General features: G+C 58.5%; 1 protein-coding gene across 7 annotated transcripts; it reads left to right on the top strand.

Moving 5' to 3' along the window:
• Nucleotides 1-17: 17 nt before the first annotated feature.
• Nucleotides 18-27,589, top strand: SMPD4 (sphingomyelin phosphodiesterase 4). Of its 7 annotated transcripts, none has more exons than XR_016227378.1 (20): nt 18-157; nt 2,739-2,822; nt 3,795-3,881; nt 5,395-5,537; nt 5,688-5,763; nt 6,587-6,695; nt 6,802-6,854; nt 6,993-7,144; nt 9,453-9,585; nt 14,202-14,273; nt 17,141-17,227; nt 19,483-19,628; nt 20,280-20,370; nt 20,805-20,905; nt 21,457-21,620; nt 22,010-22,321; nt 22,498-22,731; nt 22,946-23,077; nt 23,153-23,281; nt 23,397-27,589. XR_016227378.1 is itself a non-coding variant. In XM_051841023.3 (20 exons), exons 1-20 carry the CDS (start codon nt 83-85, stop codon nt 23,724-23,726), a joined length of 2,604 nt encoding a protein of 867 aa, XP_051696983.2. In that variant the 5' UTR covers nt 18-82; the 3' UTR covers nt 23,727-27,589. The 7 variants fall into 7 exon arrangements, 6 of the variants coding, with proteins under 6 accessions (XP_051696983.2, XP_069922015.2, XP_089179591.1 ...); XM_051841023.3 differs by having other exon boundaries at nt 22,116-22,321; XM_070065914.2 differs by lacking the exon at nt 17,141-17,227 and having other exon boundaries at nt 22,116-22,321.
• The last annotated feature ends 172 nt before the right edge of the window (nt 27,590-27,761 follow it).

The following is a 27,761-nucleotide window of genomic DNA, read 5'->3' as shown; positions in this document are numbered from 1 at the left end:
TTTGCGCACGCGCCTTTACAGGAAGTAGGCGGGGGAAACTTTTCCCGCTCGGCTAAAGAGCCGTGACGGCGCGCGCAGCTTGATGACGACATTTCAGCGCCGGGTGGCTGAATGGCGGCTCCAACTCGCTAGGCGAGCGTCGCTCGGGCTCCCACAGGTGAGTGAAGGGTAAGAGCTGCGCACGAGACGGCCTCGCGCCCGAGCGGGTTCCTGTCGCTGCGGCCTAGGCCGTCTCGGTCCCTCCGCGAGCCCAGGGACTCGGGCGGGCCCCGGCGTTTCTGCCCAGGCCGGGCCGGCGGGGCGGCCCCGTGGCCGCGGCCCCAGCCGCGGCCTCATGCCACCGTTCTGGGGCGTGTTTTTCTGCCACCTTCCCCCGCGGCTAGCCCTTCCAGGGCCGGTAGGTGCTCGGTGAACGTTCGTTGAACGAGTTGAGGGAGGAACGAGCGGCATCGGAGGGTGCAGGTTCCCGGCCCAGCTCCTGCCCGGCGTGACTCGGTTTACCCGAGGCTCCAGTTTTCTCACGTGGAACAGGGAGGCCCCCACTCGCTTCACAGGACAGTTCTGAGCCACCCACGGGGACACGCTGCCGCTGCTTGAAGAGCAGCGACTTGGCTGGTTTGCTTGGCACGATTGCCTTCCAAGCCCGAGGGTCGTCCTCACACGAAACCCCCCGAACAGGGGCCGAAGCGGCTTCTGGGGAAAAAGTGGGTGTCGAAATAGCGGCGTGCAGCGAACGCGCGGCGCGTGGCGCGCTGAGGGAGAGGTGTGGCCGGGGAGAGTGGCCATGGCAGGGCAGAGGCCGGGGGTCCGGGAGGCACAGGCTGCTTCTTGGGTGCGTGTCTCTGGGCCCCATTCTTGCAGCCACTGCCTGTGATGAGGGCCCTCTGGGCGAAGAGGTCTTTTCCTTCCGGGGCTCCAAAGTCCTATCAGGCTTTGATCACTTTGGAGCAGCCTAGCGTGTTCTCTTGACTTAAGCAGATCAGGGCTAAGGCATTTTAAGTTTTCCTTTCCACGGATATGGGTGGCTAGTTAAGAACTGAAAACCCTTAGGACGTGTCTGTTTGCTAGCTAGCAAAGATCTGTGTCTCCTCTCTGTTCTAGGCATAGGCTTTTTTTTGGGGGGGGGGGGTTCTAAGAAGTCAAGGAAGCGGCCACTTCAAAGCAGAAAAGACTTTTATTGAAGGCAACTTTGTAGGGGATAAGGAAAGAGTCACTAAGACAACAGGGCGGGGGCTGGTGTCTGAGAAGAGACTCGGGTTCCCTGGCAATGGGAGGCGGCCATGGGGCCGCGCAGAGACCCACATCCTCTACCGTGGTGGTGGTGATGGGGTCCGAACGGGCAGAAGACCCCTTTGACAGGTGTTTATCAAGGTCGACAATTTAGTGTAGGTGCTTAACCAGCTCAGGATGTCCCAGGCAGGGGTGTGGCTGTAAGAGCCAGAGCCGGCAGGTTCTTAGGCCATGAAATTTCATCCTGACGTCCTCAGGGTCGTTCTTTTTCTTGGGAAAGATTTATTTATTTTATTTGGAAGGCAAAGTTAGAGATAGGTCCTCCTCCGGCTGGTTCACTCCCCAAATGGCTACAGCATCTGGAGCCAGGAGCGTCTTCCAGGTCCCGCCCCGTGGGTGCAGGGGCCCAAGCACTTGGGCCATCCTCTTCTGTTTTCCCAGGTGCCTTAGCAGGGATCTGGACTTGAACCGGCACCCATATGGGATGCCCACAGGCCAGCTTCAACTGCTGCCTCACAGCTCTGGTTCCCCTCAGGGTTGCCAGGGGTAAGGTTAACTATTTGTGTGCTGACGGCCTGGCAGGTTCTGACACTGTCAGCCCCATAGCTGCCCGCAAAGCTTTCTTTCTCCTTACACGTGGACTGTCAGTTGCCACTTGCCTTACCTCCTGTGATCGGCAGAGCGGTGCCGTGAAGACTCGTTAGCGTGTCGTCAGTGGGGCTTGGCAGGCTTCTCTGCCCTGTCCAAGTCTGCACGTGCCTCGTTTCTGACCTGGGTGGGCAGAGACAGGAATCTCGGGAGTTGTTCCTGATTTCTCACGGCCTGATAGATTGACCGGCCTGAGAGTTGAGAGGTTTATGAGGAGGCTTGTTTATTGGAATCTTGGGTCTGCCGTTTGCTAGCTGGGTTGAGGCCCCATTGCCTTTCTGCCATCATTTCCTCCTCTGCTCGTCTCCAAGGGTTGCTGTGAGCATGCGTTGTCTCATTTAGCAAGCTTAGCAGCGTAAAGCAGTTACCCAGAGTCGCGTAGTGAGGAACCCAGGTGCAGTCGGCAGGCTTTTCTGCTTTGGCCTGAAATCAGATGCTGGAGGCTTTGCGTGGGTCTGCAGGCTCTAGGGCAGAGTCTGCTTCCACGCGCCTTCAGCTTGCTGGCGGGATCCAGTCCCTGGGATTCGTGGAGCTGGGGACTTCATTGAAAATGCAAAGATCCCTTCAAAGCGGTCCTGAGTGAGTGCATAACCAGGAGACAAGACTCTTGAGGGCCATGGGAGGGTGGTGCGGGCCATCTTTTTAGAATTCTGCCTCCCACTGAGGATTAGATGAAGAAATAGGTGGCAAGCCCTCAGAACAGTCCTGGCAGGCGCTGTACCAGCAGTGCCAAGGATTCGCCTCCACAGGGCAACTCTGAAGCTGGCCCCGTGGACTGTATGCGACTGACGTTTCCGTAGCCAGTTCCCGGCTGTTCCTAACCACGTGATAGTTGAGATCTCGTCTTTGTTTCCCCGCAGTGGTTTTCTGGGGTGACCATTTCTGACCCTCCACGGGAGGCTGCTATGGCGTTCCCTCACCTACAGCAACCCAGCTTCTTACTTGTGAGTATCAGCTGCCGCCCGCGAGAGTGTTCCGAAGCTGAGAGATTTGAAAGCTCTCTGCACTCGTTTGAAGAACTCTCCTGCTGGTTGTTTTGCAGGGTCATGGGATAGAAGTAACACTGGCCTAGGAATTAGAATCCCTAAGCTTGATTGACTTTGCCTCCGTATGAGTTTAGACCTTGGGTTGGTTCAGTCTCGGAACGCTGGCTCCCTTACCTACAAGGAGAGTTGATTCAGTGCCTCTTCCTTCACTTCCGAGGCCATGGGGAGGAGCGAGTGAGGATCTGTCAGGGTGTTCGTGGCCTGTGAATCCCTGTGCATTTCCAGTGTCCTCGTGTCTTATCTAGTCAGTGGAAGGTGGAGGAGCCCTGCTGGGGGCACCATGGGAAACATGGTGCTGAGGAGTTAGGGGTGAGGCGGGTGTTGGTGACGATGTTTTCTGATTTCAGTGTCCAGAGATATTTTTATAAACATGGACCGGAGGGCCGTTCTTCCACAGTGACCCGTCTCAAGCTAATGGCTCGAAGAGCCCAGGGCTGTGTCCCTGAGTCAGGCCCTGTGCAATCTTCCCTTGAAGGAGAAGGCATCAGCCAGCCCTGGGGAGAGAGAGAGAGACAGACAGACAGAGAGAGAGGTCTTCCATCCACTGGTTCACTCCCCAGATGGCTGCAATGGCCGCTGATCCAAAGTCAGGAGCCAGGAGCGTCTTCCAGGTCTCCCACACGGGTGGCACTTCAACCATCAACCACTACCTTCCCAGGCACATTAGCAGGGCGCTGAACGGGAAGACGAGGCAGGACCCAATCCCAGGCACTCAGATATGGGTTGCAGGAGTCACAAGGGGCCATAAGCTGCTGTGCCACAACATCCTCTCTGGACTTCTGTTTTGATTTCAGCTAGAATATAAGCAGAAGTTGGCAGAGCAAGTATGATTTTTTAAAAAAAATATTTTTGCTGTGTTCTGTCTTCTAGGCTAGCTTGAAAGCTGACTCTATAAACAAGCCCTTTGCACAGCGATGCCAAGACCTGGTTAAAGTCATTGAGGATTTTCCAGCCAAGGTATGGCTCTGCCAGCGTCTCTCTCTCGGGCCTGTCTTGTACGTTCCTACACATCTCTAGTGGGTGGAGGCCAAGGATGCTGGCAATGTCTTGCAATACACAGTCCCCTGCAAAAAAAAAAAAAAAAAAAAGCTCAAAATGTCAGCAGTGCCAAAAGGAATTCTGACTGAAATCCCCAAAATAGTATTTTGGTCACACCTGGATTTGTCAAGCCCAGCAAGCTGCCCTGGACAGGGGTCAGTCTCAAAGGACAGTAGGTCATAGTTTCAGGAGGCTTGATTCTCTGTCCACCTTCTTTTGTTTGTGTTTTTGGTTTTTTAATATTTACTTTATGTGGAAGGCAGAGCAACAGAGACAGAGAACAACACAGATCAATAACCAAATCTGAGCCAGGCTGAAGTGAGGAGCCAGGAACTCCATCTGGGTCTCCAGTGTGTGTGACGGGGGCCCCAGCACTTGGGCCATCCTCTGCTGCTTTCGCAGGCGCATTAGCAGGAAGCTATATTGGAAGCAGAGCAGCCAAGACTTGAATCAGCGTTCTAATTCTTGATGTGGTGGTATTCTTGATGTGGTATTGTAAGCGGAGGCTTAACCTACTGTACTTCAAGGCTTGCTCTGCCACCCTTTTTAAAAAATTCCTTCTTCAGATCAAAAGTTGCTGGTTTTTAAAAAATTTCATTTATTTATTTGTAAGGCAGAGTTACAGACATTGGAGACAGATTTTTGATTCTCTGATTCACTCCTTGAATTTTTACAAATGGCCAGGGCTTGGCCAGACCAAAACCAGGAGCCCAGAACTCCCTGTGGGTCTTCAGCATGGACGCAGGGAGCCAAGCACTTGGGCCATCTTCGACTGCTTTTCCATGTGCATTAGCAGGAAGCTGAATTAGAAATGGAGTAGATAGGACACAGACCAGCGCTCATATGGGACGCCTAACCTGCTGTGCCACAACGCTGGCCCTCTCTCCCTAGCCCCTCCCCCCTCCTTAAATATTTATTTATTTGCAAGGTAGTGACAGAGGACGAGATAGAGAGATCTTTCATCATCTACAAATGACCATAACAGCCAGGTTTGAATCAGGCCAAAGCCAGGAGCCAGAAACTGCATCCGGGTCTCCCACGTGGGTGGCAGGGGCCCAAACATTTCAGCTGTCCCCTGCTGCCCTCCCAAGCATGTTGTCAGGAAGCTGCGTCAGAAGCAGAGTAGGCGGTACATGAACTGGTACTCCAGTGTGGGAAACTGGCATTGCAAGAGATGACTTAACCTACTGCACCACAACACTGGCCCAGTATGTTAAAGGCTGTTTTCTTTAACTGGCCCAACTATAGAGGCGCTACTTCGTGTGCTGTGTAGCCCCACAGCAGGGGACCTGCAGATGCAGGACTTGTAGGTCCCTTACAAGGGAGTGACCTCTTCCGAGTGAGGTGGGCAGCGCATGGGGCAGAACCGGAGCTGGGGTGGGAATGGGCAGTGGTCTTGGGCCTGCCTGCAGCCCAGTACCTGCCGCTGCAGGAGCTGCACACCATCTTCCCGTGGCTGGTAGAGAGCATCTTTGGCAGCCTGGATGGCATCCTCGTTGGCTGGAACCTGCGCTGCCTGCAGGGCCGTGTGAACCCTGTGGAGTACAGCATTGCCATGGAATTCCTCGACCCCGGGTAGGTGGTTTGTTCCCGAGAGGGGCTGGGTGCTTCCTCGTGGTGATCCAGTGTTGAAATCACTCTGTTTCTTAAAAGTTAAGACACCATCAGAGCAAGAGCGTTTGCAATGCATTTCTTTGTCCTGTCTTTGTGGGATTTCATCTTCAGTGGTCCAATGATGAAATTGGTTTATAAACTTCAAGCTGAAGACTACAAGTTTGACTTTCCCGTCTCCTACCTGCCTGTAAGTAAGCCCTGGTGGGGAGAGTGGCACTTGGGGCAGTGACAGGGAGCAGGGGAAGGCCTTGGTGTTCTCTCGGGGCCCTGGAGGCATCATAGATTAGAACTTCGGCAGCTACTTTTGTTTAAAGATCATTCCAGACTCTGCCGGTGGAGAAGGTGCTGTGCCTTCGAGTTGGCTGCTGGCCGAGTGGCAGACGGGGCCCTGTGGCATGTTGCTTTGCTCTTCTAAGTCTCCTGTCCCTCAGAGCAAATTGAGGTGTGACTTAGTGGGTATGAGAAGCAAAGGAACCGGAACTCAAAAACACAAAGCTATGACCCTGGCTGCTTGGTTTTTTGTTTTGTTTTGAATTTATCTTTATTTATTTGAAAGGCAGAGCAACAGAGAGAATGAGAGACAGAGAGAGAGAGAAATAGATGTTGCAAGGGATCTTCCATTCACTGGTTCACTGCCCAGATGCCTGCGAGAGTAGGGATTGGGCCAGGCTGAAGCCAGGAGCGTGGAACTCCATCCAGGTCTCCCTTGTGGGCAGCAGGGACCCGAGTACTCGAGCCATCATCTGCTGCCTCCCAGAGTGAGCATTAGTGGAAGTTGGATTGGGAAGAGGAGCTGAATCGCAAACCCAGGCACTGCGATATGCAATGTGGGTGTCCAAAAGCAGTGTCGTCACCACTTCGCCAACCGCACAGAGCCCCTGTTTGTATATTTTTAATGAGGCTGATAGAAATTCTGGCAGGTTCTATGTGCTGGTCCCTTCCAAAGGGCAGCACCACACGCAGGGCCCCATGCTTGTAACCGCCCAAGAGCCCATCTTCCTCCCCTGCAGGGCCCTGTGAAGGCATCCATCCAGGAGCGTGTCCTCCCCGACAGCCCTCTGTACCACAACAAGGTCCAGTTTCCAGCCACCGGCGGCCTTGGTCTGAACCTGGCCCTCAGTATCCTTTTGGTGACCCTGAGGCGGGGGAGGTTGTGGATGGCCCAGCGTGTCCCTGGGACAGTGGCCGGACTCCCTGTGCGTTTGCCTCCTGATGGTGCCCTCAGATCCGTTCGAGTACTACATATTCTTCTTTGCCTTGAGCCTCATCACTCAAAAGGTGCGGAAGGGATGCCTCGGTGTGGAGCCCTGGGAAGGAGGCGGGGTCAGTGGCCTGGGGCTTCCCTGTGCTGCTGGTGCTCGGCGGCGGCCAGGGAGGTACCCGGAGCCCACACTAACTGTGAGCTTGGATTTTTAGCCACTCCCCGTGTCCCTGCACATCCGGACTTCAGACTGTGCCTATTTCATCCTGGTGGACAGATACCTGTCCTGGTTCCTGCCCACCGAAGGCAGTGTGCCTCCCCCGCTGTCCTCCAGTCCAGGGGGCGCCAGCCCCTCACCAGCTCCCAGGTAAGGTCTCCCTGGCCATGAAGGTCTGGCCCTTGGCCGTCGTGGAAGCTGTCAAGTGTCTGGCTTCATTGATGAAGCCTTGCTGGGGTGTGGGAATGGGCTCCAGTAACCCTCCCCACAGGCGGTGTCTCTGTTGCCCTGAGGCAGTGAGCAAGGTGGAGGGCCTGAGGGCTGTCTTGTGGACAGAAAGGAGCCATAGGAATCTGTGGGCTGAGGGAGGGGCTTGGAGTAAGGAACCCTCTGTGCCGGGCCGCGCAGACCAGGTCAGGTGCTGGACTGTGCCAGTGAGGGTGTGAACTGGGGGCCTCTCGTGCCTGGCTGCACTGAGGCCTCGGTGGGCCCTTAGTGCAGAACCCCATGGCTGTTTTCTCCCAGGAGCCCCTGCTGCCTGGCCGCAGCTGCCTGTGCACCTCTGACCCCTCCCCCCACTGTACTGGCTGGCACCTGCTTGCAGATCCTGGCATGTGTGCACCAGGCCCCAAAACTCACCTTTGTGGACAGATGCTCCCAGGGAGGGGGGAGGGCAGAGGCTCCCTGGGCTTCAGCCATGGCTGGTGGCCCTGACGCTTGGTGGTGCTGTGGCCAGTGAGGAGGACCTATAGGTGCAGTGGATTCATGCGCTCAGGCAGAGTTCAGTTGCCTGGTTTGTTTGGTTCTTTTTTTTTTTTTTTTTTTTTTTTTTTTTACTTTTCATTTTGCAGCAGTTTTAGGTTTAGGGAAAAGTTGTCATGCATAACGTAAAGAACTTTTGTAGCCCCTCCACCTAGATTTCTGCATTGTTGGCACTTTGCCTCCTCTCTTGCCTCCTATCTTCTTTCTCATCTGAACTGCATGTCACCCGCCCCCCAGCCCTGCCCCGACCATTTGAGTCAGTGATGAACGTGGCGCCCCATGACCTCTTTGTTTTGGAGAGTGATTTCCTAGAGGTGAGCCCTTGCCCACTGCCAGGACTCCTGGTACTGTGGCCAGGTGTCCCTCAGGCCTCGACTTGGGTTTCCCTGTGTTCACCCACTCAAGCCTGGTGCCGGCTGAGGCCCAGCACTAGCTTGCTTTCTGCATGCGCTGCTCTCTCTGGTGCCCTGCAGTCTGGAGTGGTCCCCCAATGTTTGGGGCCTGGGGTCCCCGGGAAGCGTGCAGGCAGGCGCACATGTCCGTGCACGTGGCTTCTTCCTTCCTAGGACTCTCTGCTGTCCGTCTGCTCACGATGAGGCCTAGCCTGGGCCTGGAGGGCGGGAGCACCACAGTGGTCACTTGGGCTCCTTCCCAGGCGTCTCAGCAGGAACCTCCTCCTCTGGACTTAGGGGATTTGTCACTGGTTTTTCCACCGTCGAGTTAAATCAGTACTTTGTGCCTAAATTAATTAGCACTGAGAATTTATTTATTTATTTATTTTTGACAGGCAGAGTGGACAGTGAGAGAGAGAGACAGAGAGAAAGGTCTTCCTTTGCCGTTGGTTCACCCTCCAATGGCTGCCGCAGCCGGCGCACTGTGGCCAGCCCACCACGCTGATCCAAAGGCAGGAGCCAGGTACTTATCCTGGTCTCCCATGGGGTGCAGGGCCCAAGTACTTGGGCCATCCTCCACTGCACTCCCGGGCCACAGCAGAGAGCTGGCCTGGAAGAGGGGCAACTGGGACAGAATCCGGCGCCCTGACCGGGACTAGAACCTGGTGTGCCGGCGCCGCTAGGCGGAGGATTAGCCTGTTGAGCCACGGCGCCAGCAGCACTGAGAATTTAATAGGAAGAAAAGTCCAGAGTGTAATTGTGTGTCAGCATCTACTGCTGATTCTTAGCAGAGCAGCTGCTAAATGCTGATTTTCTAGGTTTCTTAGTGGGTGCTCTTGGCTCTTTCAAGTGTATCAGTGTGGACCTGGGAGTCCTGCAGCTCAAACATGCGTACTCAATTACTGCTATTGTTGATTTTTTTTAAAAAGATTTCTGTATGTATTTTGAGAGAGTTACAGAGAGAAAGGGGCAGAGACAGAGAGAGCTATCTGCTCTCCAGATGGCTGCAATGGCCAGGCCAAAGCCAGGAACGAGGAACTTCCTCTGGGTCTCCCACATGGGTGGCAGGGACCCAAGCACTTGGACCTTCCTCCACTGTTTTCCCAGGCACATGAGCAGGCAGCTGGGTCAGAAGTGGAGCAGCCGGAACTTGAACCGGTTCCCCTATGGGATGCAGGCGTCAGGCGACAGCGTTACCTGTTATGCCACAACGCTGGCCCTGGTTGTTGATTTTGATGTCCAGATTGCCCGTGGGCTTGGCCAGTGTAGCCGCCAGCTCAGGGCTGTTTCTGTGTCTCCCTCAGGACGCCAGCCATGCCTTTCGCCTCCTACGGCCTCCACCACACCAGCCTCCTGAAACGACACATTTCTCACCAGACGTCTGTGAACGCAGACCCTGCCTCCCACGAAATCTGGAGGTCAGAAACTCTGCTGCAGGTGAGCGCCAAGGAGGCTGCTGTCCAGGCCTTCCTCCACGTGGGGGTGGAGCCTAAAGACGGCCCGTCGGCCTCCAGGGTAGCTCTGAACCGTTGGTATTTTCCTGTTGGGATGTATAGGAGACAGATGAGAAGACTTTGCCCACATGTCTAAGCTGTGTGTCATTGTCTGCTTCTCAACCCCGACTCTCTTGTCTGTGGAGCGTGTTTTGTTCTTCTCCCAGTGATGTCATCGGTCTTCTAGTTTCCAGTGGATCCATATAAATGCTGTCCCCTGCAGCCTGCCCCTCTAGTCCTCTCCAGTGCCATGACAGGTGTTTCCCTGTGGTCACCATCCTGTGGATCCTAAGCTCTGCCCAAGGCAGGGGACCCGTGAAGCCTCCACCTTAGCTGGCTTGGAGCTCCTGGCCCTTCCAGGTCAGGGCATCTAAATAGGAGGTGGCAGAGTCCTGTATGCCCTCAGCGACCCCAGCCTCTCACACGGGCGTGGGCTGGCTCCCTCCCTGAGCCATACTGTCCCGAGCACTGGCCACCTCCCAGGTTCTGATGCTGATGGAGAAGCCACCGCCTCGCTGTTGACAGCCTGGGAGGTGGATAGGTGGGGTTTCTCTCTCTTAACTCGCACAACCTGTGTGCGAGACGCTGTGCTTTTTGCCAAGTTGGAGAGGTCTGTTTCCCGGACCAGAACACTCAAACTTTTTTTTTTTTTTTTTTTTTTAAGATTTATTTTATTTATTTGAAAGAGTTACAGAGAGAGATAGAGATGGAGAGATCTTCCATCTGCTGGTTCACTCCCCAGTTGGCCGCAGTGGCTGGAGCTGTGCCGATCCGGAGCCAGGAGATTCTTCCAGGTCTCCCGTGCGGGTACAGGGGCCCAAGGACTTGGGCCATCTTCCACTGCTCTCCCAGGCCATAGCAGAGAGCTGGATTGGAAGAGGAGCAGCTGGGACTAGAACCGGTGCCCATAAGGGATGCCGGCACTTCAGACCAGGGCTTTAACTTATTGCATCACAGCGCCGGCCCCAAAGATTTTTTTTTTTTTTTTTTTAATTTGACAGGTAGAGATATAGATAGAGAGAGACAGAGAAAGGTCTTCCTTCCGTTGGTTCACCCCCAAAGTGGTTGCTACAGCCGGCACCGCGCCAATCTGAAGGCAGGAGCCAGGTGCTTCTCCTGGTCTCCATGCAGGTGCAGGGCCCAAGCACTTGGGCCATCCTCCACTGCCTTCCCAGGCCACAGCAGAGAGCTGGACTGGAAGAGGAGCAACCAGGACTAGAACACAGTGACGGGCCAAAATTTTTTTTTTTAATAACATTTTTAACCATGGTAATGTGCACATAAAATAAATACCTAGGTGTGGAGATGCTGGGCCCCGTGGTAACTCGAGGTTTAATCTTTTTGATGTGCCCCCACCCTCTTCTCAGTGGCCACCCTTTGTATATTCTCACTAACAGGGTTTTGCCACGTGCTCAGAAACACTTGTGCTTTTCTGCTTTTTTGGATAATAGTTACCCCAGTGGGTGAAAAGTGGTATCTTCACTATTTCCCCCTTTTTTTGAGAGAGAGCACAAGCGTGCCCAAGTGCCCGCAGCAGCCGAGTCTGGGCCAGAAGCTGGGACTCAATCCGGATCTCCCACAGGGGCGACAAGAGTAGCAACTTGAGCCGTCCCCCTGCCTCCAGGGTCTGCGTTAGCAGGAAGCTGGAATTGGGAGCGGAGCCAGGCCCCCAGACCCAGGCCCTCTAGTGTGAGGCGTGGGTGTTCCGACCAGAATCAGAACCACCAGACCAAACGCTAACAAGCCCCATTGTTTTGACTTGTGTTTGTCTTCTGATTAGAAGTGTCAAGCATTGTTCATCTGTCTAGTGGCCTTTTCCCCCTCTAGAGAAATGTCATTTTTGTACATTCCTGAATCAGGTTGGTTGTTTTTGTTGTTGAATTCTAGGATTTCTGTCTATATTCTGGACATTAATTGCTTATGTTTTCTGCAAATATTTTCACCTGTTGGAGTGCCTTTATACTCTGCGGATAATCAATCGATCAATCTCTCTCTCCAAACATTTATTTATTTGAATGGCAGAGTCACAGAAAGAGAGGGAGAGACAGAGAGATCTTTCATCCACTGGTTCACTCCCCAGATAGCTACAATGGTCAGGGCTGAGCCAGGCTGAATCTAGGAGCCTGGAACTCCCGTCCAGGTCTCCCAGATGAGTGCAGAGGCCCTGCCCTTGAGCTATCTGCTGCTGCTTTCCCAGGTGCGTTAGCAGGGAGGTGAATGAAAGCGAAGCAGCTGGGGCGCCCCTGTGAGTGCTCTTACAGGATGTCAGTGTGGCAAGCGGTGACTTTAGCCTCCATACAAAAACACCGGCCCCTCTTTTTTTTTTTTTTTTTTTTTTCCAAGCTATATTTATGTGAAAGGCAGAAAGAGAAAGAGATATCTTCCGTCCTCTGGTTCACTCCCCAGATGCCCACAACAGCCAGGCTGGGCCAGGCTGAAGCCTGGAGCCTGGAACTCCACCCTGGTCTCCCACGCGGTTGGCCCTCTTCTGCTGCCTCCCCAGACACAGCGGAAAGCAGGACTGGGAGTAGTAGCTGGGACTTGGACCATGGTGGTGCTCTGATGTGGGAGCTGGCATAGCAAGCAGCATAAACCACTGCACCACAACGCCAGCCCCCGATTGTGTCTCGTAATGTGTAGCAGTTTTGGTTTTTACGAAGTCCTGAGGTCTTTTTTTTTTTTTTTCCTTTTGGTGTGTTATCCAAGAAATCATTACCAAATCCAATATAATGAAGCTTGTCTTTCTCTCTCTCTCTCGCTCTCTTTTTTTTTTTTTTAATTTGACAGGCAGAGTTGGACAGTGAGAGAGAGAGACAGAGACAGAGAGAAAGGTCTTCCTTCTGTTGGTTCACCCCCAAAATGGCCGCTATGGCTGGCGCACTGTGCCAATCTGAAGCTAGGAGCCAGGCGCTTCCTCCTGGTCTCCCATGCGGGTGCAGGTGCCCAAGCACTTGGGCCATCCTCCACTGCCCTCCTGGGCCACAGCAGAGAGCTGGCCTGGAAGAGGAGCAACCGGGACTAGAACCCGGCTCCAGCCCCCCCTTTTTTCTTTCTTAAAGATTTATTTTATTAATTTGAAAGAGTCACAGAGAGAGAGAGAGGTCCTCCTCCACTCCCCAGATGACTGCAATGGCCAGAGCTGAGCTGATCTGAAGCCAGGAGCTTCTTCAGGTCTTCTGTGTGGGTACAGGGGCTCAAGCACTTGGGCCATCTTCTACTGCTTTCCCAGGCCTTAGCAGAGAGCTGGATTGGAAGTGGAGCAGCCGGGACTCGAACTGGTGCCCATATGGGATGCCAGTACTGTTTAGTCTGCTGTGCCACAATACCAGCCCCTCATTTTAATATTTATAAAGACTTATGGCCGGTGCCATGGCTCACTAGGCTAATCCTCTGCCTTGCAGCACCAGCACACCGGGTTCTAGTCCCGGTTGGGGCACCGGATTCTGTCCCAATTGCCCATCTTCCAGGCCAGCTCTCTGCTGTGGCCAGGGAGTGCAGTGGAGGATGGCCCAAGTACTTGGGCCCTGCACCCCATGGGAGACCAGGATAAGTACCTGGCTCCTGCCTTCGGATCAGCGCGGTGCGCCAGCCGCAGCACGCTGGCCTCGGCAGCCACTGGGGGGTGAACCAACGGCAAAAGGAAGACCTTTCTCTCTGTCTCTCTCTCACTGTCCACTCTGCCTGTCAGAAAAAAAAAAAAAAACCTTATGTGAAATGTGGAGAGAGAGAGAGAGATCTTTTATCCTCTGGTCCATTCCCCAAATGGCCTCAATGGCCAGGGCTGGGCCAGGCCCAAGGCAGGAGCTTCTTCAGGGTCTCCCATGTGGGTGCAGGGGCCCCAGCCCTTGGGCCATCCTCTGCTGCTTTCCCAGGCACATTAGCAGAGAGCTGGATTGGAAGTGGAGCAGCTGGGACTCAAACCAGCACCCACGCAGGACGCCGGCACTGCAGGCTACGCCACAACCTGCTGTGCCACAATGCTGGCTCCCGTGAAGTTTTTCTTTCTCCCATATTCTTTTTTTAGAAAAAAGATTTATTTTATTTGAAAGGCAGAATTACAGAGAGGCAGAGAGAAGGAGAGAGGTCCTCCATCAGATGGTTCACTCCCTAGATGGCCGCAATGGCCGGGGGTGGGCCAGTCTGAAGCCAGGAGCTTCTTCTGGGTGTCCCACATGAGTGCAGGGGCCCAAGGACTTGGGCCATCTTCTGCTTTCCCAGGCCACAGCAGAGAGCTGGATTGGAAGTGGAGCAACCAACCGGGACTCAAACCAGTGCCCATATGGGATGCCAGCACTGCAGGCGGCGGCTTTACCTGCTGCGCCACATTGCCACCGCCCCCCCTCCCCCCGATTTACTTGTAAGAGTTGCATGGTTTTAGTCTTGTAGTTGGGTCCTTGATCCATTTGGAGCTGATTTGTGTGTGTGGTCTTAGGGAAGGATTCAGCTTCATTCTTTGCCACGCGGACGTGCTGTGTTCCCAGCGCTGTGTGTGGGGCGCCCCCTGTGGAAGGCCATGGCACTGTTGTTTAGGATGATTGAGCAGCTATGCTTCTGTCGCAGGTCTTTGTGGAGATGTGGCTTCATCACTACTCCTTGGAGATGTACCAGAAGCTGCAGTCCCCGCACGCCAAGGTAGGGCTCTGGTCTGCCCCGGCCCTGCTCAGCTCAGCCGCTGCGCTTTCCCTGCGCCGGTGCTGGGAAGCAGGAGCCCTCCGTCCCCCACTCAGATGGCAGACAGGGTGGGTGTGCCCTGGGGTGCTCTGAGGAGCTTGCACCCTGGGTCCTGGGGTCTTCCCTGCCTGGCTTCCAGAGCCCCTCCCTGCGGCGGGAACGGCTGAGTTGGTGGTGCTCCTGCTGGGGGCTGCGGGAGTTGCTGATGCCTCTGGGCGTCCTGGCTTGGTGTGTGCCCCCACCGTCAGCAGTGCCCTCATGCTTCTGGGAGGGTGGTGACCTGGAGCCTCTCGCTTGCCCGCGCTGCCCGCCCTCCTCCCCGACGCCTCCACCGGAGCTGGTGGTGGTGGGAGGGGCTGGTGCCTTCCTGCATGCGCCTGGCCTGCCGCCGCCACCTCCTCCTCCTCCTCCTCCTCTGTTTCCTCAGTCTTTCCCCCTCCCTCCTCCTCGGACGGTACGCCGGTGTGAGGGGCATGTGGAGATGGCGCCGTCCCCAAGGCCAGCATCCCACAGGGCTCACCAGGATAGAAAGGTTCTTCAGTGAGTTCCTGAGGGCCAGGCGGGCACCCAGATGTGTGGTTAGAGCCCCACGCCGAGTGACAGCGCGAACTGCTGCACCGCGCCCTGCCAGGGCAGCGCGGGCCCCGGGCGCCGCTGCCGGAGCTCTGCATCCGTGTGCTCAGTACACCGGGATTTTGCTCCTGCCAGGCACAGCTCGTGGGGCTGTCTCGTGAGAGAAGGGGCTGCAGGTGAAGGAGTGAACCTGAGAAGGGCGCCTGTGGCCTTCCTCCGAAGCAGGGCCAGGCAGGGTGCTGCTCCCTGCAGCGCCTTCCCAGAGCCCCATTGCTGGCCGAGCAGAGGCCTGGGTGCCCGCAGAGCCCCACCGCTGGCCTCAGGTGGGGAGGAGGAGGAGGGGAAAGCGGAGGACTCTGACCTGGGCGTCCTGGGTCACAGAAGGCTCGCGGTGCCGTGGTGCCGCTGGAGCAGAGTTGCACGTTCCTGAATGGTGCACGCGGCCAGGGGCTGGGCCTCACCGTCCGCTTGTCCGCTCACTCTGCCTCGTTAGCCCACTTTGAAGGGCTAACCAGAAGTCCACCTGTGACGTCTCTGTTCTCTGGGCTCCGGGAGGGGCTGGGGACTCTGCCTGCCGGAGCAGAAAGCACTTTTCACTCATCTTCACTTTCGCTTTCCTCTTGGCCAGACTTCGGGGAGGGTGAGACCTGCTCAGAATGACCATGGGTGGGTACTGGGTGTCCTTGGGGGCTTTGCCCTTTGCCTCCTGTATTCCGATTACTTAAAAAAAAAAAAAAAATTGAACCCTGAGAAAGTGGTGAGAGCTGAGGAAGGACCACTGTGGAGGCCCCCGCCGCCCAGGGCCCTGCTGGTGACCAGGCCGTGCTGCCCTGCCTCACAGAAATGCTTGCCAGTTCCCCCCAGCGCTGGTCTCTGGATGCAAGCATTGCAGCTCTGTGGTGGCCGGGCTGGGCCCATGGCACATGCTCACTCCCCAGAGGACTGTGGGCAGTGAAGGTGGCCCTGGCCCTTGTTGCCTCCGGCAGGTTACAGACCTGGTGGGTGACTGTTGCTCCTGATCCCTCCCTAAGTACAGCAGGGGAGCCCCGGGTCTGGCACAGAGGAAGGCTGTGCCCCTTCCCACCCCTGCTCTGTGCATCTGCTCGCCTCTGGCAAGCGTGCTCTGACCGCTCCTGTGCGAAGCGCTGTGGCTGGCCAGGAGGCGTGGCGCTCGCAGGGCAGCATGTGCTCCAGGCTGGCTCTGGCTGTGCTAAGCTGACTGGTGCTTCTGCAAGGAGGTAGGGCTGTGGGTCCTGGGCTCAGGGTTCCTGCCGCCTCTGGGAGCATGTGGCTGCTGTGGCAGCTTGTCCAGGGCTCCTGCCCCTGAGAGCTCTGGGACTCTGGAGGGTGGGGCCCAGGTAGTCAGGAGTGCTGTCTTTCCAGTTAGGGCCCGTGGGCACAGCACTGGTAATGACTGTTAGGGAATTTCCAGAATGGGAGGGCTGGAGGGCAGGGGGTGGGGCCTTGGTGAGCAGAGCCTGTGTTTGTCCCTCGATACCTGCTGGGGACTGGTTCCAGGACCCCTGTGGACAGCCAGGTCCGTGGGTGCTCGGGTCCGTTACGGGAAGCAGTGCAGTATTTGCATCTGTCCTACACTCATCCTCCCGCATACTTTGAAGCATCCCTAGATGCCTGGGAGCCGCCCGTGGATGCTGTGTACTCCGTGCCCTGTAGGGCATGGTGACAGGGAAGCCCGGGAAGCTTAGGTTCCGCAGAGGCGGTTTTCCCCAAGCAGTTTTGATCCATAGTCGGTTGTCTCTGGAGCCCAAGGACACGAGGGCCTACTGTATTTGTTTCTTGTCCGGGCTCAGTTCTCCTGGAACCGGCTCCTCAACAGTTCTCTTCTCTCAGCCTTAGGGCCTTGGCGCCCGCAGCTTGTTCAGCAGGCCCCTCCGGGAAGAGCAGTGAGTTGAGGCAGCCCCCAGGCTGCAGAGATGTTCAGGGCCCAGCAGCATCGAGGGGCTACCGGGTGGTCTTTAGGGTCTGTCCTGCCCTCTGCTGTGAGGCTGAGGAGGGCCCCGGAGTCTGCGTGGTCCCGAGGGGTGGTGCTTTGCTGGCCAAGGCTGCTGGGGCTCTGATTGTTTGGATTGTCACTGATTGTGCTTTTGTTTTGTTTTGTTTTGTTTCTCTTTACTCTGGGCTCTTTCTGTTTCTTTCTCTCCCCTTGCCCCACCTTGTCTCTCCCCACCCCTCTCCCGTCCCCACCCTGACCCTGGCCGCTGGCCTCTGCTCTGGGCTTCTGTGTGCCGTGTCAGCTGGAGGTTCTGCACTACCGACTCAGTGTCTCCAGCGCCCTCCACAGCCCCGCCCAGCCCAGCCTCCAGGCCCTCCACGCCTACCAAGTACTGGCCGCTCTCGTGTCCTTCCCGTACCTGCCCCAAGTGCACGTCAGGGCCGGGCAGAGCAGGGGTTCAGGGATTGCTTCCAAACAAGTGAAGCCCGTGCAGTGGTGGGGAGGTGGGCCTAGGCCTGATCCCTGCTTTTCAGACGAGCCTGGTTTGTGGGTGAGGCAGGGCCGTGGGGTCACAGGCAGCCTGAGCAGGCCCCCTGCCGCTGGAGGCATCACAGATTCTCAGTTGTTGGAGGGCCTTGCACTCGGCCCTGGATGGAGGGAGCGGAGAGAGTCGGGCCTTGCCAGTGGCCTGACTCGCCCCTGCTGTGCAGGGTGGGGTGCTCCAGGAGGCCCGGGGACTTAGGTGTGGTGCAGAGGCTGCAGCTGACCCTGAGCCTGGGGAGAGACCTCGGGGGGCAGGGCAGATTCAGAGCTCGGCCCCGGAGCCCACGCGTGTCACAGGCCCGCTGGGACCTGGCTACTCGCAGAGCCCTCCCGGGGTGGGTGTGAGCTGGCAGTGGTGTCATGGAGAGTGTGGCCTGCCGGGGCGGAAAGGACACGTGTGTAGCCAGCCTTGGGGGCTGTGGAATGGAGGTCAGGCTTGTCGGGTGTCTCGTGAAGAACAGAGAAGGGATCTGTGCTCGCACCCGGTGTCCGTTCAGTCCACTCCGGGAAGCCACATGCAGATGAGCTCAAGAGGAGAAAATACGGCTGGGCACTGAGTTTCGGGGCAGCGTGGTGGCGCCCAGATGAGCAGCTGTGGCGGGGAGGAAGACGAGGGCCCCTGGGAAGGCGCCCCAGGGCAGGAGAGGCGAGGGAAGAGCCCCCGCAGGAGTGCGTGTGAGCAGAGCTCTGAGAGGCCGGGCCCCCATGGGAAGCGCAGGCTCTGGGGACGCGGCCTTGAGGAGGAGGCAGGTGTGTCTGCGGCCTGAGACCACCTATTGGAATTTGGTCCAGGAGGAGTGGGAGATGAGAAGGGCTTAGCAGCCCTGGGGCTGGTGGCCGGCGAAGGGTCCCTGTGATGACCGGGCTGGCTCTGCAGGACCTGTGGGTCAGGTGCGTTCCCAGTTCCTGGGGCAGGGCCCTCTCCTGCCCTGAGCTAAAAGGACGGTGTCACCACTCGGAATCCCAGCCAGGGTCGGGCCCTGACGCCGCCACCCTGCTAGTGTTGTGTTGAGTGCTGGTGTTGGATGTCTTAGCCCATTCCTGTCCTGGTAACACCGTACCACACATGGGTAAGTTGTAAAGAAAGATGTTCTAATGTGGCTCCTCATTCCTGCTGGCAGTGTCGCAGCGACACGCATGGCAGGCGACCGTGAAAGTGGCGTTAACAGGCCGCACCGTCTGGGTGACCTTTGTCCAGTCCCCTGTCAGTTGCATGGGTCACCTCGATGTCCAGCTATGGCACTGGCTCTCATGCCTCCTTCCCGTACAAGCAATGCAGACTCGCTGCACAGAGACTTAGAAATACAGAAGGACCCCTCCCCCGTAGCCCCACCCTCAGACTTAGCCACTGGCCCACGGCGGGTGTCACCTGGTCCTATGGAAGCGTTTTTGTGACCCGGAGGCTGGGTGGCCCCTGCCTTGGTGGCGACCTGCGTGTGGGCTGCCCCGTGCCAGCCTCTGCGTCGCCAGTGTCAGGGCCCTGCATGTGGGAAAGGAGCAGTCTGTCCCAGGTCCTGCCGTGAGACACTGCCCCGTCCACTCCCATCTGCACTTGGACACCCCATTGGTGCCAAAAAGGCTGTGTTCTCCCCTGTGGGCCTCAGAGATGCCCCCCATGCACTGCAGATCAAAAGTTGGCTCACAAACCCCATGTGCTCTTGTCTTGGGGGTTTTCAGCTGCTGTCAGGTCCATAGGCTACAGGAAGGGACACCCCAGGCTCCCGGGCTGAGCTGTGTCCAAGAGGGGCAGCAAGTGGGAGGGGTCAGGGTGTGGCTGGAGGAGTTTGGCGGCAGAAACGGTGAGCCCCAAGGAGCTTTGTGCAAGGCAGGCAAGATACCTGGATCCCCAGCAGGGCTGGGATGCCGGCCTGCCCCTTCTCCACCCTTGTCCTCTGGCTGGCAGGGCCCAAGGGCACACAGCCGTGCACTGCGAAAGCAGGACTCAGGAAGCTAGGAAGCATTTGCAGTCGTGGGGTCAGGGCAGGCCGCGTGAGCTGTGCACTTCACGTGTGAGCTGGGCTCGGCTCAGTCCAGATAGGAGGGTGCTGGGGGAGGGCCAGGCAGGCACCGGGGCCCTGACCCCCTCCTCTCCTGCCTTAGGAGTCGTTTGCGCCCACCGAGGAGCACGTGCTGGTGGTGCGTCTGCTGCTGAAGCATCTGCACGCCTTCGCCGGCAGCCTGAGGCCCGAGCAGGCATCGCCCGCGGGCCACTCACATGCCCCCAGCCCCCTGGAAGAGTTCAAGAGGTGGGTGCAGGCTTGGCCGGGCCCTGGTGTGGGGCCGAGGTGAGGCCTCCACTCGCACGCCCCCAGCCCCCTGGAAGAGTTCGAGAGGTGGGTGCAGGCTTGGCCGGGCCCTGGTGTGGGGCCGAGGTGAGGCCTCCACTCGCACGCCCCCAGCCCCCTGGAAGAGTTCGAGAGGTGGGTGCAGCCTTGGCCGGGCCCTGGTGTGGGGCCGAGGTGAGGCCTCCAGAGGCCTGGGCAGGTGGAGCACCCCTGAGCCTCCTGGCCTGTCTTCTCCCACCAGGCCCGGCTTCCTCCCCGGAGACAGGTGGGGCTGCCCAGCAGCTTCTCCCTCTCGACTGCTGCTATGGTCGGAGGAGCCTGGCTGGCCAGAGACCCCATCCTGCGGCTCCTTCTCCCTGCCTCCCCTTGCCATCTGGAGGCCAGGAGCAGAAGAGCAAGTGGCCTGGCCTCCAGCATGCTGTGTGTCCTTGGGATGTTCCCTTCATCTCTCTGGGCCTTGCTTGCTTCCCCTGAGGAATGGGCTGAAGGGGGCTTACCCACATGGCAGGGCGCCTGGCAGGAGCTAGGCCCCGCGGCCAGTGTCCCTCCTGCCCCCGCAGGGCGCCTGGCAGGAGCTGGGCCCTGTGGCCATTGTCCCTCCTGCCCCCGCAGGGCTGCCGTCCCGAGGTTCGTCCAGCAGAAGCTCTACCTCTTCCTGCAGCACTGCTTTGGCCACTGGCCCCTCGACGCATCCTTCAGAGCCGTGAGTGCCCGTGCTCTCGCACCTTTGCTCTTGCCTACTGCACCCTTGTGAGGGGGTGCTGTGGGGCGGGCCAGGGAGGGGAGTGGGTGCTGCGGAGCCCTGGGAGAGGGGCCTCGGACCACGGCATGCTGCCTGTGCACGAGAGTCCCGCCATGCCAGGGCCTCACCTCACCTGGCTGGGATCCAGACAAGGTCAATAAGCCTCCGGGCCCCTGAAGTGCTCGCGTGGGGGTTAAAGGTCACAGGGCTGAGCCTTCTGGTGTGGAGGTGAGAAATGTCCCTCTCGTTGGTGTGTGCACGGAGGTCAAGGAGAGGGCCAGACCGCCCTGGCCATCCTGGGAGAGCCTGGCCCCACGGCTAAGGCTGCTGCCCAGGAGCCCCCTCCTTGCAGCCACCTGTCCCCCAGTCCTCAGGGCACACGTGTCCCTCACCAGGTCCTGGAAATGTGGTTGAGCTACCTGCAGCCGTGGAGGTATGCACCTGAGAAGCAGGCCCAAAGCAGTGACTCTCAGCCCCGCACTGTTTCAGAGAAATGGTGAGCCCGGCACCGGCACCGGCACCCTTGCCTCCCCACGGCTCTGGCGGCTCCCTCAGCCCGTGCTGAGGTGAGCAGGCACCGAGCCAGGGGCGCCTGGGCTCTTCCCCCAGGCCCCACAGAGCAGGGACTCAGGCTGGCCTACGCTTGACCAAAATGTCGGGTCCTGGAATGGATTCCCTAAGAAAGTGGTGGTGACCCCTGCCCCACCCCCTGTCCTGCGGCTGACCTGCTGGCTCCAGTGAGTGTACAGGTCACCTGAGCCCCTGCTCCGCCCATGCTCCCGCCTCGCCCTATCCCCCTCCAGGCCGCCGCCAGCTGTCCGTCTGCTGTTCTCACACCCAGCATGGCCTTGGTCCTCTCAGAAAAGGGTCGTGTCCTTGCTGAGGGTCCAGTGTCCTGAGGGCCGAGGTGTTTCCTGCCTCGGTTCCATTCTCCCCCCTGAGCCACCATCCCTGACACCTTCGAGAAGCCTCGGCCCGGGTGCATGGCCCAGTGCAGGGTTCTGGCCAGGCTGGGCCTTGACCTGCCTCCCCTCCCCCGCTCCCCAGGGCGCCCTTTGTCCAGGAGAACCTGCTGATGTACACCAAGCTGTTCGTGGGCTTCCTGAACCGTGCCCTGCGCACAGACCTGGTCAGCCCCAAGAATGCGCTCATGGTGTTCAGAGTGGCCAAAGTGTTCGCCCAGCCCAACCTGGCTGACATGATCCAGAAAGGTGAGTCCTCGGCCGGGGCCCTCCGGCAGGCCTTGCTTGCCCTGCTGGGGAGAGCCCGAGCTGCCTTTGAGGCTTGCAGGCTGGCCTAGGCTGCAGTGGAATTCAGTGCACTGTAGCCTCTGAGCCTGGGTGAACCCCTGTCCCTGTGGCCAGAGCTCCCTGGGCCGGGGGGGGGGTGCAGTGCCTCGAGCTCTAGAGCCTCTAGAACCTGCCTCCTGCAGCTGGTGGTGGCCGGGGAGGTGGGCCTGCTCCCTGCGGTGCTCCTGTCTCTGTGGGGTGTAGGCTTCTGCCGCCCACTGCTAGTGTTTGTCTTCCCGTTGGCACTGCTGGGGTCCTCTGGCTCCTGCTCAGCTGGCAGCCCCTAGCTGAGGTAAGATGGTGCTGGCCAGGTCTCAGCATGGTCACAGTCCCGTGGAAACTTCTGGAAGCCTGGCAGCAGCACCAGGCCCCCTGCGTCCCGAGAAGGCGTGGCCAGACTCCTCTCCTGCTCTCCAGGCGAGCAGCTGTTCCTGGAGCCGGAGCTCGTCATCCCCCAGCGCCAGCACCGACTCTTCACAGCCCCCACTTTCACGGGCAGCTTCCTGTCGCCATGGCCACCCGCGGTCACGGACGCCTCCTTCAAGGTGAAGAGCCACGTCTACGGCCTGGAGGGCCAGGACTGCGAGTACACCCCGATGTTCGGGCCCGAGGTCCGCGCTCTGGTGAGTGGGCTCGGCAGAGCCGGGGCAGGGGCACGCGCTTCAGGGGAGAGGGGGAGAGGATGGGGCAGCGGACCCTGCTTCGTCCCCCCGCACGTGGGGCGCTGTGGGCAACACCCGCGGCCTCGCTGTCCTCCGGGCGGCCGCCAGTGCTTGACCCACGTGTGCCTCCCTCACAGGTCTTGCGCCTCGCTCAGCTCATCACTCAGGCCAAGCAGACCGCCAAGTCCATCTCCGACCAGTGCACGGAGAGCCCGGCCGGCCGCTCCTTCCTCTCATGGCTGGGCTTCTGGCCCGCAGACGCCAACGGCTGCTACCCAGCCAATGACCTGGACGAGCTGGGGCAGGACAGCGTGCGCAAGACGGACGAGTACCTGGAGAAGGCCCTGGAGTACCTGCGCCAGATATTCCGAGTACGGGCTCTGCCCCGGCCCTGCGGCCAGCGTGCTCCTCTCCCGGAGGGGCTCACCCCTGCCCAGCGGGGCTCCCCTGGGCTCGTCTGGTGGGAGACAGGCCCACACCTAGGATGCCATATCTGGGCCCCTCTCACTGTTGGGAGCCGTGGGTGGTAGGGACCAGCCTCTCCCCTCCCCCCGACGCTGAGGGCGCGGCCTTGCTCTCTGACAGCTCAGCGAAGCCCAGCTCGCCCAGCTCACGCTGGCCCTGGGGGCCGCCCAGGACGAGAACGGGAAGAAGCAGCTCCCGGACTGCATTGTGGGGGAGAACGGGCTCATCCTCACACCCCTAGGCCGCTACCAGGTAGGAGGCCGTGTCCCCGGGGTGCCCAGCTGGGCCCACCGACCGCAAAGGTGTCCTCACGGCACGGTCTTGTAGATCATCAACGGGCTGCGGAGGTTTGAAATCGAGTACCAGGGGGACTCGGAGCTGCAGCCCATCCGGAGCTACGAGATCGCAGGCCTGGTCCGCGCCCTCTTCCGGCTGTCGTCCGCCATCAACCACAGAGTGAGTGGGGGCTTCCAGACTGCCCTCCCGGGGATGCCTCCTCTCCTGCAGACCTTGGAGGTGCCGCCGGAGCGGTGCCCGCGGCCAGGGCTCCCTCAGCTTCCCTGTGCTTCAGTTTGCAGGCCGGATGGCAGCACTGTGCTCCCGGGACGACTTCCTCGGCGGCTTCTGTCGCTACCACCTCACGGAGCCCGCGCTGGCCGACAGGCGCCTGCTGAGCCCCGCGCGGCCCCGGCCAGCCGCCAGCCAGGTCCGGGGCCCGAGGCTGAGCCTGCGCTTCCTGGGCAGCTGGCGGACGCTGCTCACACTCCTGCTGGCCTTCTTTGTGGCCTCGCTGTTCTCTATCGGGCCCGTGCCCTGCACCCTCATCCTCATCCTGGGCTACCTCTTCTACGCCGTGGCCATGACGCTGCTGACCGAGCGGGGGAAGCTGCACCAGCTCTGACAGGCCGTGGCCTCTGCGCCCGGTGCAGAGTGGTAGGTTCGCTGGATGGCCCCTCCCAGCCAGAGCGTGGGCATCCTTGGGCGTCTCAGGCGTTTTCTGCGAGAGTGCCGTTCCTGGGAGACAGGAGAAAGGCGTGTCCCAGGCTTGGCAGGGAAGTGGGCATCGGGGCCCGAGAGTCATGCCCAGCCAGCGCCCAGCCACAGGCCCCTAGCTCTCGATGCCTTTTTTTCCGGTGGCCGTGTTGGGGTTTTGCCGTGGAGAGCGCGAGGCCCACTGTGCCCTCCGCCTGCCTCAGGCCTGTCTCCCCCGACGGGCTGGCTGAGATGGCTCCTCCCCCATGAGAAGACCTGACGAGAGCTCCCCAGAGGCCCTTGAGGGAGTGAGGCTCCGGCTGTGAAGGTCACGTGGCGAAGCAGGAATCCGCAGGGCCTCGAACTCCGCTTCGAAGGAGGCAGAGGTGCTCTCGGAGTGCGGTGCTCAGCACAGGGCCTCGCCTCTCCCCGGGCCGGCGGGCACTCGCTTGGCTCGCAGACGGACGCAGCTGGGATGGTGGAGTCCGGTGCCGCTGGCAACCAAAGATAGCCAAAGAGTCACCTTTTGATGACACCGAAATGATCCCGACGTACGCGGGTGCATGTCACTGTCGGAAGTCCCCATGCGTCTCCCCTTCACGGGTCCTGCGCCCAGTGAGAACAGCTCGCTGGGGTTTAAGCCAGACCACCAGTGCTGGTGTGGAGGGGTTCTTTTTAACGTTTCCAGATTGTCAGTGTTGGGTTTTATGCTGTGGTGTAAACTTGGCGTAACAGCATTCGGGACCAGTGGCCAAAAATCAGACCAAACTTGTAGCTGCCCATGGATCTGAATAAACCCATCACTGCTTCTGAGTCTCCCCTTGCCTGGGCTTGGGCTGCAGCAGGTTCACCCACACGGGGCCCCTGGACACCCCTTGCACTGGGTGGGTGCCCAGCTCAGGGAGCCAGGTCCACGCAAGCCCTCGGCCCTGTGATGTGGCCTTCTGCTCCTCGACAGTGGACAGATGAGACCTGGCTTTACCTTGAGAGTGTTTCTGGGAGCAGCCAGGGTCAGCAGCCCCAGGAACATCTGCCCAGGCAGGTGTCCCCCGCCCCCCCAGCCCCAGCAAACTCCAGAACTTCATTGACAAAACATTCGCAGTTGGATTTCCAGCGTAAGATTCGTCCTCATCTGCTTGTTAACCCTGTGGTTGCTGCCTTTCCCCTGCTCCTAGCTTCTCAATTGCCCTGAACTTGGCTTTTTTTTTTTTTTTTTTTTTTTTTTTAATCTTATTTATTTGTGAGGTAGAGTTAGAGAGAGAAAGGTCTTCCTTACGCTGGTTCACTCCCCAGATGGCCACAGTGGTCAGAGATGAGCTGATCCAAAGCCAGGAGTTTCTTCTGGGTCTCCCATGTGGGTGCAGGGGCCCAAGGACCTGGGCCATCTTCTGCTATTCCAGGCAATAGCAGAGAGCTGGATCAGAAGTGGAGCAGCTAGGGCTAGAACCAGCACCCATATAGGATGCCGGCACCATAGGCAGATTAACCTGCTGCACCATGGTGCCGGCCCCTGAACGTGGCACTCTAGTCAGTGTCGTCAAGAACATCTTGTGGCTCCTCCGCTGCCATCAGCAGAGTCCATTCCTTTTCCTCCACGCCAGGCCCTCGAGCCCTCGCGTGTCCCCACTCAGCTGGTCCCTCATTGTGCTCATTAATGTCTCAGTGAAGCTTATTTAAAAATAATTAGGGGCCAGCGTTGTGACCCAGCAGGTTAAACCACGGCCTGCAGCGCCAGCATCTCTTAGGAGTGCTGGTTCGAATCCCCACTGCTCCACTTCAATCCGGCTCCCTGCTCGTGTGCCCGGGAAAAGCAGTAGAAGACGGCCCCAGTGCCTGGGCCCTGCACCCACGTGGGAGACTTGGAAGAAGCTCCAGTGGTCGTGGCTGTTTGAGGAGTGAACCAGTGAATGGAAAATCTGTCTCCCTCTATTTCAAAATAAAGTAAGTCTTTGAAAAATAGATGATTAAACCAAGAAAAAACAAAACGAGGGGCACGTATTGTGGCACACAGGGTTAAGCTGCAGCGTGGGGCGCTCACCTTCCATGTGGGAGTGCCTGGTTCCTGTCCTGACTCCGCTTCGGATTTGCTTCCTTCTCACGCCCCTGGGAGGCGGTGGCAGCAGCTGAAGCACTGACCGACATCCCTGCCGTTCACCGGCGGCTGGGCTGCGGTTTCTGGCTCCTGCTTGTGGCCTGGCTGTGGGCAGCCAGCTGGGGAGTGAACCAGCAGACGGAAGAGCTCCGTCTCTCCCTGTCACTCTGCCTTTCAAATAAAGGAAGACAAGCTAAGGCTGAGGTTGGCTAGGATATACTTACATGGGACGAGTTTACTTGTCTGAACTTCAAACCTTGGGGGGCGGCCTGCATTTGTGTTATGGAGCCTACGCCCCGCTGAGATGGCCTCTCTGGGAGGGTTGCCTGCTGGACGTGGTGGAATGCATCGTCCACGGCCCAAGCGCAGTCAGGGATGTGTGCAGACCCTGGGTGGAAGAACCAGGGTCTGAGACCCTCAGTGTTGTCTCACAGACGACACTGCCACGCCCAGGTGGGAGGCAGCTCCAGGCAGAGGACACTGACCTGGGAGAGTCACCAGTGAATCCCCCTCGGGCCACGCCCCACCTGCTCACAGATCCGCCGGTCGGCTCTAGGGCTTCACTCGGCACTTACAGTTCTCATTGGAGGGGCAGAGATGGTTGAGAGCGCCCATGCACTGGGTCACTCCAGTTGCCCATAATGGCCTGGACAGGGCCGAGGGACTTGAGTCTGGGTTTCCTGTGTGCATAGCAGGGACCCAGTTACTTGAGCCATCACCTCCACCTGCCAGGGTCTGCGTCTGTAGGCAGTGGAGCTTGGAATTGAACCTGAAGAGGAAAAAACCCTCATTCTAACTGCGTTGGGTAGACTCGTATTGAAGTCGGGTCAGTGTTCCATGTGAGTGCTAGTTCAAGTCCTGGCTGCGCCATTTGTAACCCAGCTCCCTATTAATGCACCTGCAAAGGCCCAGCGCTTGCAGGCTTGCACCCACGTGCAAGACCCGGATGGAGTTCTGGCTCATGGCTTAGTGATGGCCCAGTCCGAGCCATTGCAGCCAGTTGGGAAGTGAACCAGCGGAGGGAAGATCTGTCTCTTTCAAGTAAGTCTTCCAAAAACAGAAAAAAAAGCCGGCACCGCGGCTCACTAGGCTAATCCTCCGCCTAGTGGCGCTGGCACACCGGGTTCTAGTCCCGGTTGGGGCGCTGGATTCTGTCCCAGTTGCCCCTCTTCCAGGCCAGCTCTCTGCTGTGGCCAGGGAGTGCAGTGGAGGATGGCCCAAGTGCTTGGGCCCTGCACCCCATGGGAGACCAGGGGAAGCACCTGGCTCCTGGCTTTGGATCAGCACGGTGCGCCGGCCGCGGCACACTGGCCATAGCGGCCATTGGAGGGTGAATGGAAAAGGAAGACCTGTCTCTCACTGTCCACTCTGCCTGTCAAAAGAAAAAAAAAGTGTGTTGTGTCTGTATGATTCAGTGGGGTGGGTGTTGGCGCAGTGGCTGTAAGTGCCGCCTGGGATGCCTGCGTCTGGAGGCACACTGTTGTACAGTGGAGTCTGGAGTCTGCTCCATCTCTGACCCAGCTCCCTGCTCGTGCTCACCCTGGGAGGCAGACCTCTGCCACGCGTGTGGGAGACTTGGATGGACTTCCTGGCGCCTGAGCCCCACCTCGCCCAGCCCTTGCTATTGTAGGCATCCGTCTCTCCTCTCTCTCCCCTCTTTGTAAAATCACAATTTTAATAAAATTCTGTCATTCACTGGGGGCAGGCTGAGACTGCTTGTTTCCACTTGTGCTTGAACTCCTGGGAAGGCAGCAGGTGATGGCCCAATACTTGGGTCCACGTCACTCATGTCAGGGACCAGGATGGAGTTCCTGGCTCCCGGCTTTGGCCTGGGACCGCCCTGGCTGCTGTGTTCATTCGGGGAGTGAACGA

Source organism: Oryctolagus cuniculus, chromosome 21, assembly GCF_051225735.1.
Source record: "Oryctolagus cuniculus isolate XC-2025 breed Fujian yellow rabbit chromosome 21, ASM5122573v1, whole genome shotgun sequence".
In the NCBI taxonomy this organism is placed as follows: Eukaryota; Metazoa; Chordata; class Mammalia; order Lagomorpha; family Leporidae; genus Oryctolagus; species Oryctolagus cuniculus.
The sequence above is the reverse complement of the archived record's forward strand: the minus strand, read 5'-3'. Positions and strand labels throughout refer to the sequence as shown.